This window comes from Neophocaena asiaeorientalis, unplaced genomic scaffold, assembly GCF_003031525.2.
Source record: "Neophocaena asiaeorientalis asiaeorientalis breed wild unplaced genomic scaffold, Neophocaena_asiaeorientalis_V1.1 scaffold469, whole genome shotgun sequence".
Taxonomy (NCBI): Eukaryota; Metazoa; Chordata; class Mammalia; order Artiodactyla; family Phocoenidae; genus Neophocaena; species Neophocaena asiaeorientalis.
In genome coordinates this window covers 1,171,658-1,190,122 of record NW_020172691.1, presented here as the reverse complement: position 1 = coordinate 1,190,122, position 18,465 = coordinate 1,171,658, and the positions used below count along the sequence as shown (strand labels likewise).

The window sequence follows — 18,465 nt, the reverse complement described above, 5'->3', positions numbered from 1 at the left end:
CGTCCCCGCAGCTGCGGGGAGGCCCCCGTGCCGTCCTGATCTCCTCTGTGGCTGGGAGAGAGAAACAGGGTGTGTCCCCGAAGTTTTGTTATGAAACATTTCAAGCAAACAGGAGAGGGGAAAGGATCACCCAGCATGGACGCAGAGAGTTTCCAGCTGCCCTCAGCACCGCCGGCTGCGTGTGCGTTTGCGCGTGTGCGTGTGCAGGTGAGCGTGAGCCTGAGCGTGCGGCAGGGTCGCTCCTGACGGTTTTGTGGGAACGAGCGCCCTGCCCGGGCCCCTCTCCTGAGCGCTCGGCGCCCATCCCCGCGCCCCACCCGGGAGAGGAGCGTGGATTCCTGCTCTGCCAGCTGCCACAGGCACCTCTTGGGCTGTGCAGTCCCGAGTCTCTAGCCTTAGGGCCTCGGGTCGTGGCCCCTCCATCTTTGTGGACGCGGCCCGCTGGGCATCGGGCCTCATTGTCTCGTGGGATGTCACCCATTCTTCAGTTGTCCCTCGTGGTCATCTTGACCTTGCCCTCCGCACCCCGTGTCCCAGCTGAGCGCCTGGGTGTTGCACGCGGCTGGCTCGGGGCCCCTGGTGACATGCCCACAGAAGTCCCCTCTGGTCACCTGTTTTCCCGGAAGCCTTGCAGGGGGCACATTCCTAATTCGAGTGTCCTGCCTTCAACACTCTGCAGGTGCGCCCAGGGGACCCCCTCAGCCTCTGGCTGCCGTGACTTTGCTGTCACAACCAGCCAACTGCCCAAACTCGCCCCTGGCCAGCCCGGGACCTGGCATCGCCGCCTCCTCGGGGTGGGGGCCGCTCAGAGGCCAGGCTGGGGCTCGGGGAGCTGTGAACGCGTGCACGAGCAGAGGGCTCATCCTGACTGCTTCAGTTTACTCAGCACGCGTTTTCTTTGACTTCTGTATTTGGTTCTGTATTTCCTGCGCTGGAACGTTCTGGTGTATTACGTTTCCTGACAGTGTTTCATACAGGATGGGGGAAGCGTCTGTAACCTGAGGGTGACATCATCAATCATGGTGACCTCACTGCAGGAGGCTGCGAGTCCTTGTGGTTCTTTTCCCTACAATGACTGCACACGTGCCGGGAGTTAATTGGAAAAACTGTTTTCTGTACAGCTGTTCCCGACCTGACCCTTCCGCTTTCTGTCTGTGTGGGGTCAGGGCCCGGTTCTGCCTTAGGTTCTGTCTGTTCCTGTGGATCAGGACCCAGTTCTCCCTCAGGTTCTGTTTGTGTGGGGTCTGGGCCTGTTCTCTCTGAGGTCCTGTTTCCCTGGAGTCGGGCCTCGTCCTGCCTCAGGTTCTGTCTGTGTGTGTGGATCAAGACCTGGTTCTCCCTCAGGTTCTGTTGGTTCTGTGTTAGGGCCTGGTCCAGCCTTAGGTTCTGTCTGTGTGTCCGGACCCGGTTCTCCCTCAGGTTCTGTCTCTGGGGTCAGGGCTGGTTCTGGTCCGGGTCTGGTGTGGGTGTGGCGCATCTAGACAGCACAGAAGTTGTAGAGGGGGTGCCCAGCGGGCCCCACGACGAGACCCAGGGGACTGTGAGGCCCTGAGCACGTTTTGCAGGAAAGCAAATCGTGAGAGCAAATCGTGAGACGGGTCGGAGCCCTCAGGCGCCGCTTTGTTTGCTTTTAGCCGTGAGGTTAGCTCAGGACTCCCAGTCCCTCGGCTTTTCTGTGTTCAGAGGGCTGGTTTCTCTGGATGCTTTTGCGTCCTGGTGCTCTAAGCTTCACCAGGCTCTTGCTCGTATCGCGCACTGGTGTCCCCACGGCCGGCACTGATCCCTCTCTGTGTTTTAGGTGGCAGAATTGTGTCCTCGAAGCCCTTTGCACCTCTGAACTTCAGAATAAACAGTAGAAACTTGAGTGGTAAGAGCTCTCGTGTTGCCGAGTTCTTAACACGTGTAATTATGAGCACCTGCCGTGGGTTAAAGCGGGGTCACCCGCCAGCAGTGGTGACGGCGGGGGGCGTCCCGGGCGCTGTGGGATGTGGAGCGGTGGCCGCACTCACTCCATACGGGAGGCCCCCAGTTGTGACAACCCCAGACATCCCCAGACGTGGCCCTGGGCAGGACTGTGGTGCCGGGACCCAAGGGAGCAGTGACAAGGACAAGCAGCAATGTGTGCGGGCCTGCGGGGTGGCAGGACCCTCAGGCGCTGGGCATCCTTGCGGCTGCTTGGTTGCCACATCGGCCCCCACGGGCCTTCGGAACCCGCCCTGTGGGCTTATCGCCCTTGTCCTTGGCCAGGTGCCTGGGTGCGGGGAAGGCCGTGGGCACCTCCCCAGCTGGCAGTTGGGACACGCCTGGGACCTGAGCCCCGCCATACCCCTCCCCCTGGTGCCCTGGCAACCCCTGACCCCTGTGCCCCGCTGTGCGCAGACATCGGCACCATCATGCGCGTCGTGGAGCTGTCGCCTCTAAAAGGCTCGGTGTCGTGGACGGGGAAGCCGGTGTCTTACTACCTGCACACCATCGACCGCACCATAGTGAGTGGCACCCCTTCCTCCCCAACCCGCCTCTCAGCGCTCACCGCGCCTGTCACTGCCTGACGTCAGTGGGTCTGGGGTGTGGCTCTTGTCCTGACAGGGTTTTCCATTGCTAATGAGACCTTTTCTTTTCCTTTTCCATTTTTAGCTTGAAAACTATTTTTCTAGTCTGAAAAATCCAAAACTCAGGGTAAGTTTGTGTATTTGTCCTTGATCTCTAAGCTGACCAGGGCCCGAGGCATCCTGAGTGGCCGGGCGTGGGCCTGGGCGCTGGGGCCCCCTGGCTGCGGCGGCCACGTCTTGAGCAGCTGCACCCTGGACACGTTTCTTGAGAGATCTGGGGGGAGATAGGTTGGAGTTACAGCCTTTCAAAATGTCCCGCGGCCTCGTGCTCATCACTTTGTCTCTGAACCTCGTGGGACGTCTGTCCCAGTGACTTTCTCTTTGGAGGCTCAGACAAGCACGTGAGCCTTGAAGGAGCCCCCCGCCCAGGCCCTTCCTCCCATACTAGGGCCTCTGGGTCAGGGCATGGTGATGGCCACCCTCACCTGGAGACAGAGGACGGCCTTGCAGGTGGCCCTGTCCTCCCTCCTGTTGCCGTGGGTGTCCCTCAGCCCTCGCCTGTGGACAGCATGCCCCTCGGTGGGGAAGTGGTTGTGGGGACCTGGGACCACCCGCCGCGGGGGTGGCCAGGCCAGGCCGTCCAGGGGCCCACTGGGTTCCCAGCAGAGACTGGGTGTGGGGTGTGTGTACCTCGCTTTCCCCCAGGGCCAGGGCTGCAGGGCCCCTGCGGGCAGGAGGGTCTCTGCGGTGCCCGCGGTTCAGAGGACGAGCCCCCCGCTTACTCCCCAGGAGGAACAAGAGGCAGCTCGGCGCCGGCAGCAGCGGGAGAACAAGAGCAACACGACCACCCCCACCAAGGTGCCCGAGAGCAAGACGGCCATGCCCGCCGACACCCCCATGGTGAGCGCCCCGCCCCCGGCCAGATGGGGCGGCCCCGGTCTCGGGGGAGGGAGCCAGGCTGCCCCCGGGAGCCCACATCGCCGGCTGGTCCCTCATGTGGTCTTCCGCTAGGACTCTGGTGCTGAGGAAGAGAAAGCCGGGGCAACCACTGTCAAGAAGCCATCTCCCTCCAAGGCCCGGAAGAAGAAGCTGAACAAGAAGGGCCGGAAGATGGCCGGCCGGAAGCGCGGACGTCCCAAGAAGATGAGCACCACCAACCCCGAGCGCAAGCCCAAGAAGACCCAGAGCGCACTGGACCTGCTGCATGCCCAGACCGTGTCGCGGGCGGCGTCGCCCTCGCCGCAGGGTGAGTGCCTCCTCGCCCCCGCCCTGCTGTGCTCTGGGGTCCCGGGGAGCCTCACCGCTGTCCCTTTTCCTGCTGGCCCTGGCAGAAGCCACTGCGACAGCGTCTGCGCTGAGTACTCGGAGATTGGGAGGGGGCGGTGCTCCAGCTCCAGAGCCTCCCGAGGGCTCTCCAGGGGTCCCGTGCAGAAGCCCCGCTCAGGCAGGGCGAAGTGCCGTGGTTTGGGGTCTGGTGGCGGCTTGGCTGGGCAGCTGGGGCGTTGCGCAGGGCCTGGCGTCTAGAGAGCGTGACCTGCTGTCTCCCCGCAGGCGCCCCCTATCAGCTACCTCCCAGCACGCAGCGACGCCCCCCTGAGCAGCTGCTGCTGGCGCCCGCCCCGCCTGCCCTACACCGGCTGCTAGGTGAGCCGCCCCAGGGGGGCGCGGGGGGAGGCCGGGCGGGCGGGGTGGCTTGTTCGCAGACCCCCTGGGAAACCCACGCTGCATGGCCAAGCGCACCACCCCCAGGGCTCAGGCTCAGTCCTGCCAGGGCGCGCCTGGGCTTCGGGGTCAGCGGGGCCCGTGCAGCAGTCTGAGGCTGCAGTCCTGCCCCAGGGGAAGTGAGGCCACGTCTGGGGGCATCATCACAACTGGAGGGGGGGCTCCTGGCGTCAAGAAGGTGGAGGCCAGGGATGCTGTTCCACCACCCACGGTGCCCAGGGTGCCCCGCAGAGAAGGACCCAGCCCCGTGTCTGCAGTGTCAGGGAGACCTGTCCGGGATGGGCCCGGTGCCCCAAGGGAGCAGGGCCCTGTCCTGCCGAATCGAGCTCGTGCTCACGTGGCTGGGCTGCCTTGAGATGCCTCGTCCCTTCAGAAAGTGGATGAAGGAAACTCCTGTACAATTTTCTCAATTCAACATTGGTAGCATATGTTAACCGAGAAGACCGGCAGACTGGCTGACCGCAAACCATGTGTCCTTGGGGAGAACGAAAACGCTGGCTGGGGATGGCAGGAGCTGTGAGGGTCCCCACGTGGGCACGAGCCCCACGTGGCGGCGGGACATGCTGAGGCAGTGTGGGGACACGGGCCCCGGCACGACAACGGCACCGTGCGACCCCAGCACCACTCGGGCCCTGGGGAACCTGCGCGTTTTTCCCGAACTCCGCCCACCCCCGCCTCGAGCCTCAGCTGGAGGGTTTCTGAGTTAAAACCTTGTCTTGGCTCCCCTCGTAGAATCCTTCAAGATTCAGTACCTACAGTTCCTGGCATACACAAAGACCCCTCAGTACAAGGCCAACCTGCAGCAGCTGCTGGACCAGGAGAAGGTGAGCCGCATGTGGTGCTGCCAGACCCAGCTCCCCTTACCTACGGGTCTCATGGCCCCGGGGCCGCAGCTGGCCGGGCCCTGCTGCCCTGTTTGAGGCGTCCTCGTCTGGGGACAGTGTGCCCTGCAGCCTCGGTGGTGGAGCTGGGGTGGGGGGCTGTGAGGTGCGGCCGCCCTCATGCAGGCCCGGTGCAGGCACCCCAGCTTTCCTGAGGGCGGGAAGCGTCAGGCTCTGTGGCTCCTGGTAACGTGGTGCTACGTTCCGGGGTGAGGCCCGGATGGGGGTCTGGCCAACCTCCTCATGGGTGCGTGTCTGCCGCCGTGTCCGCCAGGCGGGCTGCAAGTCGGGCGGGGTGCCCGTCCCGGGGGCCTCACGCTCATGGCCCTGCCCCGCAGGAGAAGAACGCCCGGTTGCTGGGTGCCGTGCAGCAGCTGTTCGGCCACTGCCAAGCTCAGAAGGAGGAGATCAAGAGGCTTTTCCAGCAGAAACTGGATGAGGTAGGCGCCCTGCCCTGGCCACCCTGAGGCCACGCAGACGGCCCTGGCGCGGGATGGAGGGCAGGCGGGGCCCAGGGCCCAGCCGGATGTCTGGCCAAGATCCAGAGGGACTGGTGCCCTCCTGGTGCTCTTCACCTTGAGTCTCCCTGATGGAGAGGCCCGGAGGTGGTCAGAGGGAGGCTTCCTGCCTCGTGATGCCCCTGGCCCCCTGTGAGAGCCCCCCTTTGCCATCGTTTGTCCTCAGCTGGGAGTGAAGGCGCTGACCTACAACGACCTGATCCAAGCGCAGAAGGAGATCTCGGCTCATAACCAGCAGCTGAGGGAGCAGACGGAGCAGCTGGAGAAGGGCAACCGGGAGCTGAGGAGCCAGAGCCTGCGGCTGGTGCGCTGGCGGGGCTGGCGGTCTGCCCGAGGCGGGGCCCCCCAGGCCGGGCCGGGTCTCGGGACGGAGAGATGACCGAGGGCAGCCCCCGAGTCTGCGGCAGTGGGTCCTGGCAGCCCCCCACCCCCCGTCCCTGTCCTCCCTCAGGATCCTCGCGGGGCGTCCAGGGGCCTCCGACGCCTCACGGCTGCCCGCCCATCCCCACAGCTCAAGGCACGGTGCGAGGAGCTGAAGCTGGACTGGTCCACGCTGTCCCTTGAGGGCCTGCTGAAGGAGAAGCAGGCCCTGAAGAGCCAGATCTCGGAGAAGCAGAGGCACTGCCTGGAGCTGCAGGTAGGAAGCCTGTCGGAGGCGGGGGGGGGCTTCGGGCTTCAGCTGGGGCGCCAGGACCAGCGTCCTAGGCCCAGTCCCCGCCGCACCGCCCGGGCTTGCGAGCACCTTGTTTCTGAGGCCACCGCTGGCGGCCCCCGCTTGCACCGTGAGAGCAGCTCATACTGACGAGGTGAGCAGAGGATGGTGCAAGAAGGAAGGACGGACAGATCAGCGCGCAAGTGCGGGCTTTCCGGAAGCCTGTCTGCAGGCCGAGGCCTCCCACCACTTTGCGTCTCCCCAGCGAGGTTTTGTGATTTACGTGAAGCTTTCGTTGTTGCCCAGCCCTGGGGCCTCTTTCAGGGATGGGTTACTGCAGAATGGCACTGGAGTGAATTCCTCTGCACCGGAGGCTGCTCTGGAGGCTACGTCCCTAAAGACACACGTCCCCCAAGTAGCCGTTGGAGTGGCTGTAGGTCCCGGGATACAGTGTTGTGCTGCCTCCTGTGGTGGCCCGGCCCCGCTGCCAGCCTGTGTGCAGGAGGAGTCTCGGGAGGCTGCGCGCTGGGCCATCACGCTCCTGTGTCACCGAGAGGCGGCCCGAAGCTGTGGGCCTTTGATTCATTGTGGGGAGAGCCAAACGATGCCTCAGGCCCCAGCCCCCGGGGCCGATACCTTACCCTCGCGGTCGCAGTGACAGCCACGGAGCCTGGGCCCTTCGCTTCCTCAGGCCGGCGCGTCTGCCCGTCACACTAGCCAGCCCGTGTCCCTCTAGCCGGCCCACGTCCCTGTCGCTCTTGCAGGACCGTCCCTGCCAGTGAGGTGCTGGGCATGGGACCTCTCAGGCCTGACGCCTCCTCTCGTCCCCCAGATCAGCATTGTGGAGCTGGAGAAGAGCCAGAGGCAGCAGGAGCTCCTGCAGCTCAAGTCCTGCGTGCCGCCCGACGACGCCCTGTCCCTGCACCTGCGCGGGAAGGGTGGCCTGGGCCGAGAGCTGGAGGCCGAGCCCGGCCGGCCACACCTGGAGCTGGACTGTGCCAGGTTCTCCCTGCCCCACTTGAGCAACATGAGCCCGGAGCTGTCCATGAACGGCCACGCAGCCGGCTATGAGCTCTGCGGCGCGCTGAGCCGGCCCTCGCCCAAGCAGAACACCCCCCAGTACCTGGCCTCCCCGCTGGACCAGGAGGTCGTGCCCTGCACCCCGAACCACAGTGGCCGGCCGAGGCTCGAGAAGTTGTCCGGCCTGGCCCTGCCCGACTACACCAGGCTCTCCCCGGCCAAGCTGGTGCTGCGGCGCCACCTGAGCCAGGACCACACAGCCAACAGCAGGGCGACCGCCAGCGAGCTGCACTCACGGTGAGCTCGTGGTGGGGGGCCTTCTGAGCAGGGGATCGTCAGTTTGGAAGAGAATCTTGGGGGTTGCTAGGCCCAGGCGGCCAGCTCTGAACGCAAAATTGTGGCTCTGAGGGCTCCCCAGAAAATGACCGAGGACACGTCTCGTTTCCAGAGCTGAGCATGCCAAGGAGAACGGCCTCCCGTACCAGAGCCCCGGCATCGCCAACGGCATCAAACTGAGCCCACAGGACCCTCGGCCCTCGTCCCCTGCGGCCTTGCAGATGACGGGAGAGAAGGGCAGTGAGAAGGTGAGGCCACCGCTCTTGTGAAAGTGCCCACACGTGGGGTGGAGTGGGGCCGAGAGGGAAGGTGGGAGGCTGCCTGGCTGTGCCCTAACCCTGGGGTGAGGCTGGAAGAGTGGGATTGTCTCTGGGGAAAGGAGAGGCCGGGTTGAGCAGCAGGGGAAGGGAAAAGCCTGTTGCACTCCTGTAACGGGGTGTGTGCTGGGGTGATGGGTGGGGGCCCTGGCAGGTCGGGAGGATCGCTTTGGGGTGGGGGTGACTTGTCACTGGTTGGAGGGCTGCTGTGTCCCTCGGGGCGGTGCTCAAGGCCCAGTCTCCTGGTCAGCGGGAGCAGGCTGGCCCGGTGGTGTGTCTGCAGGGTTTGAAGGAGCGCACCTACGCCAGCAGTGGGGAGGCCATCACCAGCCTGCCCGTCAGCATCCCGCTCAGCACCGTGCAGCCTAGCAAGCTGCCAGTCAGCATCCCTCTGGCCAGCGTGGTGCTGCCCAGCCGCGCCGAGAAGGTGGTGAGTGAGGCCCTCGGCCTGGAAGCCTGGCGTCCCCAGGCACCGTGTGTAGGCGCCAGGAGAGCCGGTGCTCTTGTTCTTTCCCCTCGAGGCCCAGAGCCTTTTTGTTCAATCGCACGTGGTTAAGTTTGGAGCTTACCGTGATGCCCGAGAAAAACAGAATGTCTGATGTCCACATTTAATTCCAGTAATATTTTGCCACTTTTACTTTAGATCCTTTTAGTAAAAGGTGACGTGTGCAAACGGAGAGGGACTAAAACTTCCAGATTCTGTAGAAACTTCTCCCTTTCCTTCTAGTTCACATGTGCATTCAGCCTCACACGCATGGACTTGGAAATGACACTCTCCTGTGGAGTGGGCTGTTCGTGTTTATGGAGATGTCACTCACACACAACTCACCCACCTAAGGTGTTCGGTGCAGTGGGTTTTAGTACATTCACCAGTCGTGCAGCCATCTCTAGTTCCAGAACATTCCATACCCCCAAAAGGAAGCCCATCCCCACCAGCAGTCACCCCCATCCCCTCCCCAGCCCCTGACAACCAGGAGCCTATTGTCTGTGTCTGTGGACCTGCCTGTTCTGGACGTTTCCTGTCAGTGGAATCACACCCTGTGTGTCCTTCTGTGTCTGGCTTCTCTCACTGAGCATTGTGTTCTCAGGGTCCATCCACGCTGTAGCGAGTGTCGGGGCTTCCCCCCTCTTCACAGCTGAGTAATATTCCAGTGTGTGGAGGGACCACATTGTGTGCATCCGTCACCTGTTGGTGGTCATCTGGGGTGTTTCCACTTTGGGGCTGTTGTGAATTGTGCTGCTGAGGACATGCGTGTGCGGGTTTTGTGTGGGTACTTGCTGTTGTCTGGCTCCATGTAGGAGTGAAGTTGCTGGGTCAGATCATAACGGCTGCCCTCACTGCTCTCCCTGCCCATTTATCCCTGGCCCAATGCTTGCCTGTTAGCCAGGGCCATCCCTTAGAACCGAGGTCAGACACCGGTGCCTCACCTCGTGAGAACCTTCCCGTGGCTGCCCACCAGGCTCACACCCTGAGCGGCCACTTGCCCTTCCGTGCTCGCGGCCTCGGGCCCTTGGCACGTCCTGTGGCGTGTGGCCGGATCAGCTGAGAACCTGCATTTTCTCTCCGCAGAGAAGCACCCCCAGCCCCGTGCCACAGGCCCGAGAGTCCTCGTCCACACTGGAGAAGCAGATGGGTGCTGGCACCCACGGCTCTGGGTGCAGCGCTGCTGGGAGCAGAAGCCTCGCCCTGGCCCCTGCAGGTAAGGGCTCCCTCCCGTGCGAGGACCCAGAGGTGCTGGGTGGGCTCAGCACGTCAGCTGCACAGCGTGGCCCGGGGCTCGGGCGCTCCGAGCTGGGCTGTCCCGCTCTGCTCATCTCAGCTGGCTGTGTTCGGCCTGGGCCCATGCCGGTCCTCTGCGCGGTGGCGTCCTCATCCAACCGCGTTCCAGCCGGTTCTGCTCCTCCTCAGAGAGCTTCGAGTGAGGCTTCTGGGCGGGGCCCTGCGACCTAGAGAGTGCCTGTCGCCACTGCCCAGCCATGGATCCCGTCGGGGGCAGCGGGCATGTGTGGTCAGGTTGCTTGCCTGTGTCCACACGGCCTGATCTACGCCTGTTCTTCTGGGGATAAAGAGCACAGTGAGGAGGCTGCTGTTGGGACGGGCGTCCCGCCTCTGGCGCTGCTGCTCTCGCGTGGGGAGGGCGTCACCGCTGGTGGTGCCCGGGGTCCACCGGCTTGTGCGTGAGCTCCAGGGCCCAACCATCCCAGGCCCAGAAGTGGGAAGAGCACACAAGTGACGGCCCAGGGGCCCCCACTTGTCCTCACCCGAACCTGGTTCCGTGGTGCCGTCTCAAGGTGCTGGGCACTGAGCATGCGGAGAGCTGAGCTTCCTTGCGCTCCGCCGGGTTCGGCCAGGTGGGCATCCTTTCCCGGACGAGCTCCCCTGAGAAAGCATGTCCTTCCTACAGGCTTTGCCTATGCCGGCTCAGTGGCCATCAGTGGGGCCCTGGCAGGCAGCCCGGCACCACTCGTCTCTGGAGCCGAGCCCCCCACCCTGGACGAGTCCTCCAGCTCCGGAAGCCTCTTTGCCACTGTGGGGTCCCGCAGCTCCACCCCTCAGCACCCCCCCCTGCTGGCGCAGCCTCGCAACTGCGGCTCGGCCTCGCCGGCCCCCCAGCTCTGCGCCAGTCCCCGGCTTGGCACCCAGGGCCCGCTCCCCGACACCAGCAAAGGAGACCTGCCCTCTGAGGCCGGCTTCTCGGATCCCGAGAGTGAAGCCAAGAGAAGGATCGTCTTCACCATCTCGGCCGGCTCTAGCAGCGCCAAACAGTCACCTTCCAGCAAGCACAGCCCTCTGTCCTCGGGCGCCCGCGGTGACGGCGGCCAGAGCCATGGGCAGGACAGCCGCAAGAGGGGCAGGAGGAAGCGGGCAGCGGCGGGGACCCCCGGCTTCAGCTCGGGCGTGTCCCCCAAGCGCCGGGCCCTGCCGTCCGTCGCCGGCCTCTTCACCCAGTCTTCAGGGTCCCCCCTGAACCTCAACTCCATGGTGAGGCTGGGAGTGGCGTTGGGGGCAGTAGGTCCAGGGCGCTCCAGGGGCCTGCTGACGGGCTTGTGCGTCTGACCCCTCAGGTCAGCAACATCAACCAGCCCTTGGAAATCACGGCCATCTCGTCCCCCGAGAGTTCCCTGAAGAGCTCGCCTGTCCCTTACCAGGACAACGACCAGCCGCCCGTGCTCAAGAAGGAGAAGCCCCTGAGCCAGACCAACGGGGCCCACTATTCCCCGCTGACCTCGGATGAGGAGCAGGGCTCTGAGGACGAGCCCAGCAGTGCCAGGCGAGTGGGGCCGACGGGGCAGGTCCTTGTGGCCAGGACGCGGGGCAGGCAGCTTCCCACCTGCTGCTGGGTGGTGGGCACAGGGTCCTGACCTCACTTGGGGCACTTCCTGGAGCAGACAGGCCCCTTCCTGGATTGTTCACTTTAACTGTGTAAGAAACAGCCCGTGAAGGGCCCAGGGCATCTGAGAGCCTCTCGCCACGTGCGTGTGGGGCAGGGCTGACCCTTGAGTCTGTAGCTCCCGGGGCGCCGGCGCGAGGCGGGTGTTTCTTGGTGGCAGAGAGAAGGGGAGGGCGGCCGCCACAGCGCAGAGCCAAGAGGCAGGCGTGCAGGCTCCCGTCGGTGCCTGGTGTCCATTCAGCTGACGGTGAAGAGTGCTTTCTTCCTGGATAACAGCTTTATTAGGTATAATTCACACACCACACCGCCCGCTTGAAACGTGCGACCCAGTGGTCTTTGACGTATCTGTGGGGTTGTGCAGGCATCACCGCTGTCGGTTTTAGAACATTTTCATCACCACAGAAAGAATCCCTGTACCCTTAAACACTTGACTCCTCAGCCCCTCCCCCAGCCCCTGGCCCCCACAGTCTACTTCCTGTCTCCGTGGATCTGACTCCTCTAGGGAGCCCGTGAGTGGGATCAGGCAGCATGTGTCCTTCTGTGTCTGGTTTATTTCACTGAGCGTCCTGTCCTCGGGTTCATCCGTGGCGTAGCAGGTGTCAGAACCTCCTTCCTTTCTGTGTGTATATATCACGTTTTGTTTATCCACCGTGTGTCCCTGGACGCTTGGGTTGCTTCGTTTTCAGCTGTTGTGAATCGTGCTGCTATGAACGTCCCTATACTACATGTGTGTGTTTTTACTTGAAAATGTGTTTGCAGTTTACCCAGTACTTAGGCGTGGAATTGCTGGGTCTCGTGTGGCGAGTCTGGGTTTAACGTTTTGAGGAACCACCAGACTTTTCCACGGCAGCTGCCCCATCTCACATTGCTGCCAAGCATGCATAAGGGTGCCAGTTTCTCCACATCCTCACCGGCACTTGTTATTTTATGGGTTTGTTTTTAGTACGGTAGCTATTTCTGTGAGGGTGTGGTGGTGTTGCCATGGTTTTGACCTCATCTCCCTCGCGGTCGTCGGCACTCAGCATCATCTGTTCCTCAGACAGATGTCTGTTCAGGTCCCGGCCCCACTCTTGAGTCGGGTTGTCTTGTGCTGCTGTTGTTATGTCGTGAGAGTTCTTTAGACGTCTACGTACCGGATCCCTTGTCAGGTACGGGATCTGCAGCTGTGTTCTCCCGTCCTGTGGGTGGTGTGTTCACTCCATTGCTGGTGTCCTTTGAGGCATAAGAGTGTTCAGTGTTGACGAGACCCCGTGTGTTGTGTATCTGTGTTTTCTTTATTATTACTATTTTTCTTTAAAATTAATTAATTTATTTTTGGCTGCGTTGGGTCTCTGTTGCTGCATGAGGGCTTTCTCTAGTTGCGGCAAGCGGGGGCTACTCTTTGTTGAGGTGCACAGGCTTCTCATTGCAGTGGCTTCTCCTGTTGCGGAGCAGGGTCTCTAGGCGCGCGGGCTTCAGTAGTTGTGACATGCAGGCTTACTAGTTGTGGCGCACAGGCTTAGCCGTTCCACGGCCTGTGGGATCTTCCCGGACCAGGCTCGAACCTGTGTCCCCTGCATCGGCAGGCGGATTCTTATCCACTGCGCCACCACGGAAGTCCCTTTCTTTAATTTTATTTAATTCTTAATTTATTCATTTTGGTCGCTCCGGGTCTTAGTTGTGGCATGTGTAGTTGTGGCATGTGGGATCTTTAGTTGCGGCATGCAGACTCTTAGTCGCGGCATGCATGTGGGATCGAGTTCCCCCACCAGGGATCGAACCCGGGCCCCCTGCACTAGGGGCACGGAGTCTTACCTGCTGGACCGCCGGGGACGTCCCTGTGTTTTCTTTAGTTGCCTGTGTTTTCAGTGTCTTGCTGAGTTATCCTTCTACATACGAAAAGTACGTTGTGCAAGTTCTGGATTCTTTGGCGAGTTCTGTGTCTCTGGAGGTCATAGTTCTTCGGGACGGTCCACAAAAATCCTGACACGTGAAGCACACACTGCTGTGTACTTCGGTGCAACTACGGGTACAGCTTGCTGGGGAGTTAACGTGCTAGGTGCTGCGCATCTGCCTCTGTGGACGACGCGGTCTCCTAGAGCTTGAGAGCACGTTGAGCATGGAGACAGTTCTGTCTGGGACTCGCGGCATCTGCTTCTGTGGACGACGCGGTCTCCTAGAGCTTGAGAGCACGTTGAGCATGGAGACAGTTCTGTCTGGGACTCGCGGCTGTCTCTGCGTGTTGGGAAACGGCATCCCTGCTCCTCCGCCGGGGCCTGGCTCTCAGCTGTGTCCCCCACCACAGCCGTCATCGTGCTGGCACAGGTGCCACCGCACGGGCATGGGGGCGCCCGGGGGCCCTGACGGCGGGTCATGCGTTGCCGGCTTACCGACCCCGCTGGGCAATTCGGTGTAAACGTATAGCGCTCTGGTGTGCCCGTGGATTGCAAACATTTATCATCTCTTTTTTTTTCCTAATAGAATTGAGAGAAAAATTGCAACCATCTCCTTAGAAAGCAAATCTCCTCCGAAAACCTTGGAAAATGGTGAGTTCGATGCTCCCGATGCCTGAGTCCTTGGTGCCCGGCCTCTGAGGAGCCACACGGGGCTTCCAGAGTGGTCCCTGGGTGGTGTGGGTGCCGCCCGGCCTCCTGGCCCCTTTCCCTGTGGACATGGCGGGCGCTCTGGGTGCTGCCTGGGTAGATCGGGCACGTGTGGTGCTCTGTGCTGACACGCCGGCCGTCCCGCACAAGCAGCCCTGCTCCCTGAGTTTCTCCCACGGCCCCACCCTCGCCAGGTCTGCCCCGTCCTCCACCATGGGGGCTTGTCTTGGGGGCGGGGGTCATTCCGAGCCGGCGGTGGTCTGGTCCCTGCAGCTTCCGCTCTGCCCCACCCAGCCCAGGCCTCATAGCCGCTGCCTCTCCTGGCAGGGGGCGGCCTGGCGGGAAGGAAGGTGCCGGCCAGCGAGCCGGTCAACAGCAGCAAGTGGAAGTCCACCTTCTCGCCCATCTCCGACCTCGGCCTGGCCAAGGCAGCCGACAGCCCGCTGCAGGCCGCCTCCGCTCTGAGCCACAACTCCCTGTTCGCTTTCCGGCCCGGCCTGGAGGAACCTGGCGCGGCTGACGCCAAGCTGGCTGCCCACCCCAGGAAGAGCTTCCCAGGCGCGCTGCCGGGGGCGGGCGGGCTGAGCCCCAGCAGCCATCCCGCCAGCAGCTTCGCCCTGGGCGGGGGCCTGGCGGCTGACCTCAGTTTACACAGCTTCAGCGATGGTGCTTCTCTCTCCCACAAGGCCCCCGAGGCGGCCGGCCTGGGCACCCCCCTGAGCTTTCCCGGCCCGCGGGGCAAGGAGGGCGGCGCCGCAGACCCCGGCCCCTTCGTGAACAAGAGGCAGCTGGACGGACTGGCCCCGAAGGGCGAGGGGGGCCCACCTGTGTGCGGACCCGCGGACAAGGCCTCAGCGACGCACGGCAAGGCGGGCAAGGGCCGTGACCGCGAGCCCGATGTCAAGAACGGCCACAACCTCTTCATGGCCGCTGCTGCTGCTGCCGCCGCCGCCGCCGCCGCCCCCCCCGGGGGCCTCCTCAGCGGCCCGGGCCTTGCCCCGGCGGCGTCCTCGGCAGGGGGCACGGCCCCATCCGTCCAGACCCACCGCCCCTTCCTGGGCGCCTTCGCCCCCGGCCCGCAGTTCGCACTGGGCCCCATGTCCCTGCAGGCCAACCTGGGCCCGTCCGTGCTGCAGTCCCTGTTCAGCTCCGTGCCCGCCGCCGGCCTGGTGCACGTCTCAACCGCTGCCACCAGACTGACCAACTCGCACGCCATGGGCAGCTTCTCCTCCGGGGTGGCCGGCGGTGCAGTCGGAGGTAGGCAGCGCCCTCTGGCCGTGCGGGACCCGCTGGGGGATAGGCCGCGGGCCGCATGCTCTCACCGGCGCCCCCCGGGACCGCTGGGTTTAACCACCGCTGTTTGCAGGTTCCCTTCCAGGGCCCCCTGAGGGGGGAGAGGCTGTGCCCGCGTATCCCCTTGGGTCCACTTTGCACCCGTCACCTCGTTCCTTTTCGCGAAACGCAGACGTGACTGTCGTGTGGGCAGAGCGCTCAGGCGTGAGTCGGCCTGTGCCACGCTCTCTGGTCTGACGGCGTCCCTCTCGCTCTCAGGGGAGCTGGCGCCAGACGGAGCTCTCTCCTTCCTCCCCGCGGAGGTCACCTGTCAGGCCTGACGCAGCCCGGGCTCTGGGCAGCCTTGGGGCCGGCGCTGGAGAAGAGCCAAGGGCCGCGGCGCCCGCCAAATGCACCGTGGCGCGTGCGGGGTGGAGAGGAGCGCAGGGAGCCACAGCCGGCCCCTCACCGGGCACGGGCGCCGCCGGGGCTGGGCTGGGGAGGGGAGGGGAGGGGAGCCGTCCTGCAGGTCATCCCAGCGCCTGCGCTCCCGCTGCCTGCGCTTCACCCTCACCTGTGCTGCTCGCACGCGGAGCTGGCTGGAGCTGCAGCCGCCGTCGGCTTCCCCTTCTCCGCGCGCCTTCCTTGGCTTGGCTGGCGATGCCCGCCTGTTGAAGCTGGGTTTTTCTCTCCTGTTTGCAGGTGCCTTTAACCACGCGGTGCCTCCCGCCTCCGCTCATCCGTTTGGAGCCAGTTTCGGCAGTGGGGCTGCATGTCGCAGCGCCACGCTGAGCCTAACCCCGCTGCAGGCGGTGGCCAGCACCCCCTCCTCTTCCTTTCAGGCCCCGCCCCCTGCGGAGCCGAGGCCGCCCCCGCCCCCTCCGCACCTGGGCCGGCCCCCTCCGGGGCCGCCCGCCCTCCACGCCCCGCCCCCTCCTAACGCCGCCTTGCCTCCGCCCCCCGCGCTGCTCCCGGCTAACTCTGAGCCCGTGCTCCTGCAGAACCTCGCGTCCCTCCCAGCTAACCAAGCTTTCTTACCTGCCTCCTCTGCTGCCTCTGTGCCGCCTGCTAACGCCTCTCTGTCCATCAAGCTCGCCTCACTTCCGCACAAGGTGTCCCGCCCCTCCTTCACGGTGCACCACCCGCCCCTGCCCGGGCTGGCCCTGGCCCAGGCCGCGCCCGTGATCCCGCAGGCCAGCTCCACGGGGCCGCCCGCCGTGTGGGTTTCCCTTGGCATGCCACCTCCGTATGCCGCGCGCCTTGCGGGGGTTAAGCCGCGATAAAGACCTTGCTTAGCTAGCAGTTCGTATTCTGTAAGGTAAGGCTAGAGCTCGACCAGGCGGCCCATACGAGAACCTGAACTGACCTTCCTTTGCAGAGAGCAGGCGGGCCCGCGGGGCTCCGTGGAGGGGCCCGGGGGCCAAGGTTGCTCTCCTGCGGCCGGGAGGCGCGAAGGCGAAGAGCCAGGGAGGCAAGGGAACCCGGGCGGCGAGAGCAGAGAGAGGGAGGGTGTGGCTGGCCCCGCCCACTCCGCCAGTGCCGGTGGACCCTCCCCCCCAGGTCGCCCAGGGAGGGGGCCAGGAGGAGTCAGTCAGTCAGTCGGCTGGCGTCCTGGCCGGGTGGAGCTTAGCTCGAGCTTGCCGCCGCCCTAGGCTTGGCGTCTGCAGCAGCCCGGGACCTGGGCAGCCCCGGCGTGGGGTCATGGGGTCAGCTCAGGATCCCAGCTTTGCCTTGTGTGCGCTCTTGGGCCTCTCAGCCCGTTTCCATAAACGCGCCTTATGAGGGTTTGGGGAGAGCTCAACGCGTTTAAGGCCCCGGGTACACGGCAGGCCTTCAGGACGTGGCGGTCGCGTTTGTTGGGCTCCTTAGCTAGAGGGCCTGCCTGTAGGGGCCGATGGGCAGCAGGGTGAGTGTGGCGCCAGCCCCACAGGCAGGAACGCCGGGCCGGTGGCGGGGCTCTGTAGTTGTGGCCGAGGTCCGGCTCCTCCGGCCTCCGAGGCGCACGGCCTGCCTTTCAGACCGTCCGTGTGGGGGTCAGCAGAGACAAGCGTAGGAAGGGCCCGTTTTCGGGAGCTGGAGGGGGCAGGTGTCTGCGAGGCCTCCAGGGAGGGTCCTGGGCCCCGGTGCAGCTGGCCTGGCCACTGCTGGTGCCATGTCCACATACCCCTGGGGCCAGGACTGGAGCGGGGGTCCTGCCTGCCGTTCTTGGCTGTTTGTCGTGTTTTTAAGTGGAAACAGATGGGAGGCCGCTGGAGTCTGACGGCCTCCTGGTCAGGGTGCAGGTCAGTGGACAGCCCTACCCGAGGCCTGGGGATGGGCTGTGCCTCGGTTGTTGGAAAAGCCCAGAAGGTAGGGCGGCTCAGCCTGCAGTGGCCTCGCGCCATCAGAGGAGCTTGGAGAGGGCAGACGTGCACTGGGAGGTCGGGGACCAGGCCCACAGTGGACGCTGCCTGCCTGCCGTCCTGGCCGCGCCGGCCTCACTCCTGGGGCATGCAGGCTTGTCCTGGAGCGCTGCCCGGCGTGGGGACCGGGGAGGGTCTCCTGGGGAGGAGGGGAGGCCAGGACCCAGCCAGCGCCCCACACGCACTGGAAGGGCCTGGGGACAGGACCTCCTGCCTCTGACAGGGCCCAGAGGCGTGGCTCAGGGTGCTGCCACCACCTCATCTGCCGTCTGTCGTCCGTCCGTCCGTCCGTAGGTGGCTCTGGCGCCCTGGCCTGGGGGTGCGACGGGCTCGTCTGGGCGCGAGGCTAACGCTATGCTGCCTTTCCTCCCGCGCTGTGTCCGCAGGTAACTAGGATTTCTACCTCAACCGCGAGACTATGCAAGGATGGGGCGGGCTGGCGGCGCGGGGCCCCCCGCAGGACGGCGAGGACGGATGGAGGCCAGAGGACAGGCTCTACTGTGAATCAGCGCCGCGCAGAGCTGCGGAGACGGCGCGCTGGGGCCTGGCTCCAGCCTGTACTGTCGATAGTCTTAGATAAAGTATTTATCGTTTTTTAAAAAGTATAAACAATTTTGACTTATTTTATTCCACCGAAGTCGTGAAGGCAACCTATCGAGAGATGTAGATACTATATTATATGAGAGAATATATGTAAAGACATCGCCGAAGGACCGGCCCACCGCGGAGACGCTGGCAGCCGGCCCGGTGCTATCTCGTCGCCAGGCTCGCGCCTCCACGTGCTCTTGGTGCTGACTCTCGAGGTTGACCACGCCAACGCCA

General features: G+C 64.1%; 1 protein-coding gene across 1 annotated transcript in view; it reads left to right on the top strand.

Annotated features, from left to right (window-relative positions):
• DOT1L (DOT1 like histone lysine methyltransferase) overlaps positions 1-18,169 on the top strand; it is a gene marked incomplete at its 5' end in the record, with an annotated part of 51,186 nt that extends 33,017 nt beyond the window's left edge. The window contains 19 exons of the mRNA XM_024739994.1: positions 1,799-1,867; positions 2,380-2,486; positions 2,635-2,676; positions 3,339-3,449; positions 3,561-3,795; positions 4,101-4,193; positions 5,004-5,095; positions 5,491-5,592; positions 5,837-5,974; positions 6,182-6,307; positions 7,155-7,639; positions 7,791-7,926; positions 8,246-8,425; positions 9,566-9,695; positions 10,401-10,978; positions 11,062-11,267; positions 13,848-13,912; positions 14,297-15,226; positions 15,944-18,169. Coding sequence (XP_024595762.1) covers positions 1,799-1,867; positions 2,380-2,486; positions 2,635-2,676; positions 3,339-3,449; positions 3,561-3,795; positions 4,101-4,193; positions 5,004-5,095; positions 5,491-5,592; positions 5,837-5,974; positions 6,182-6,307; positions 7,155-7,639; positions 7,791-7,926; positions 8,246-8,425; positions 9,566-9,695; positions 10,401-10,978; positions 11,062-11,267; positions 13,848-13,912; positions 14,297-15,226; positions 15,944-16,524 — 4,406 coding nt within the window. The remainder of the gene's footprint in view (positions 1-1,798; positions 1,868-2,379; positions 2,487-2,634; positions 2,677-3,338; positions 3,450-3,560; positions 3,796-4,100; positions 4,194-5,003; positions 5,096-5,490; positions 5,593-5,836; positions 5,975-6,181; positions 6,308-7,154; positions 7,640-7,790; positions 7,927-8,245; positions 8,426-9,565; positions 9,696-10,400; positions 10,979-11,061; positions 11,268-13,847; positions 13,913-14,296; positions 15,227-15,943) is intronic.
• Positions 18,170-18,465: the final 296 nt, after the last annotated feature.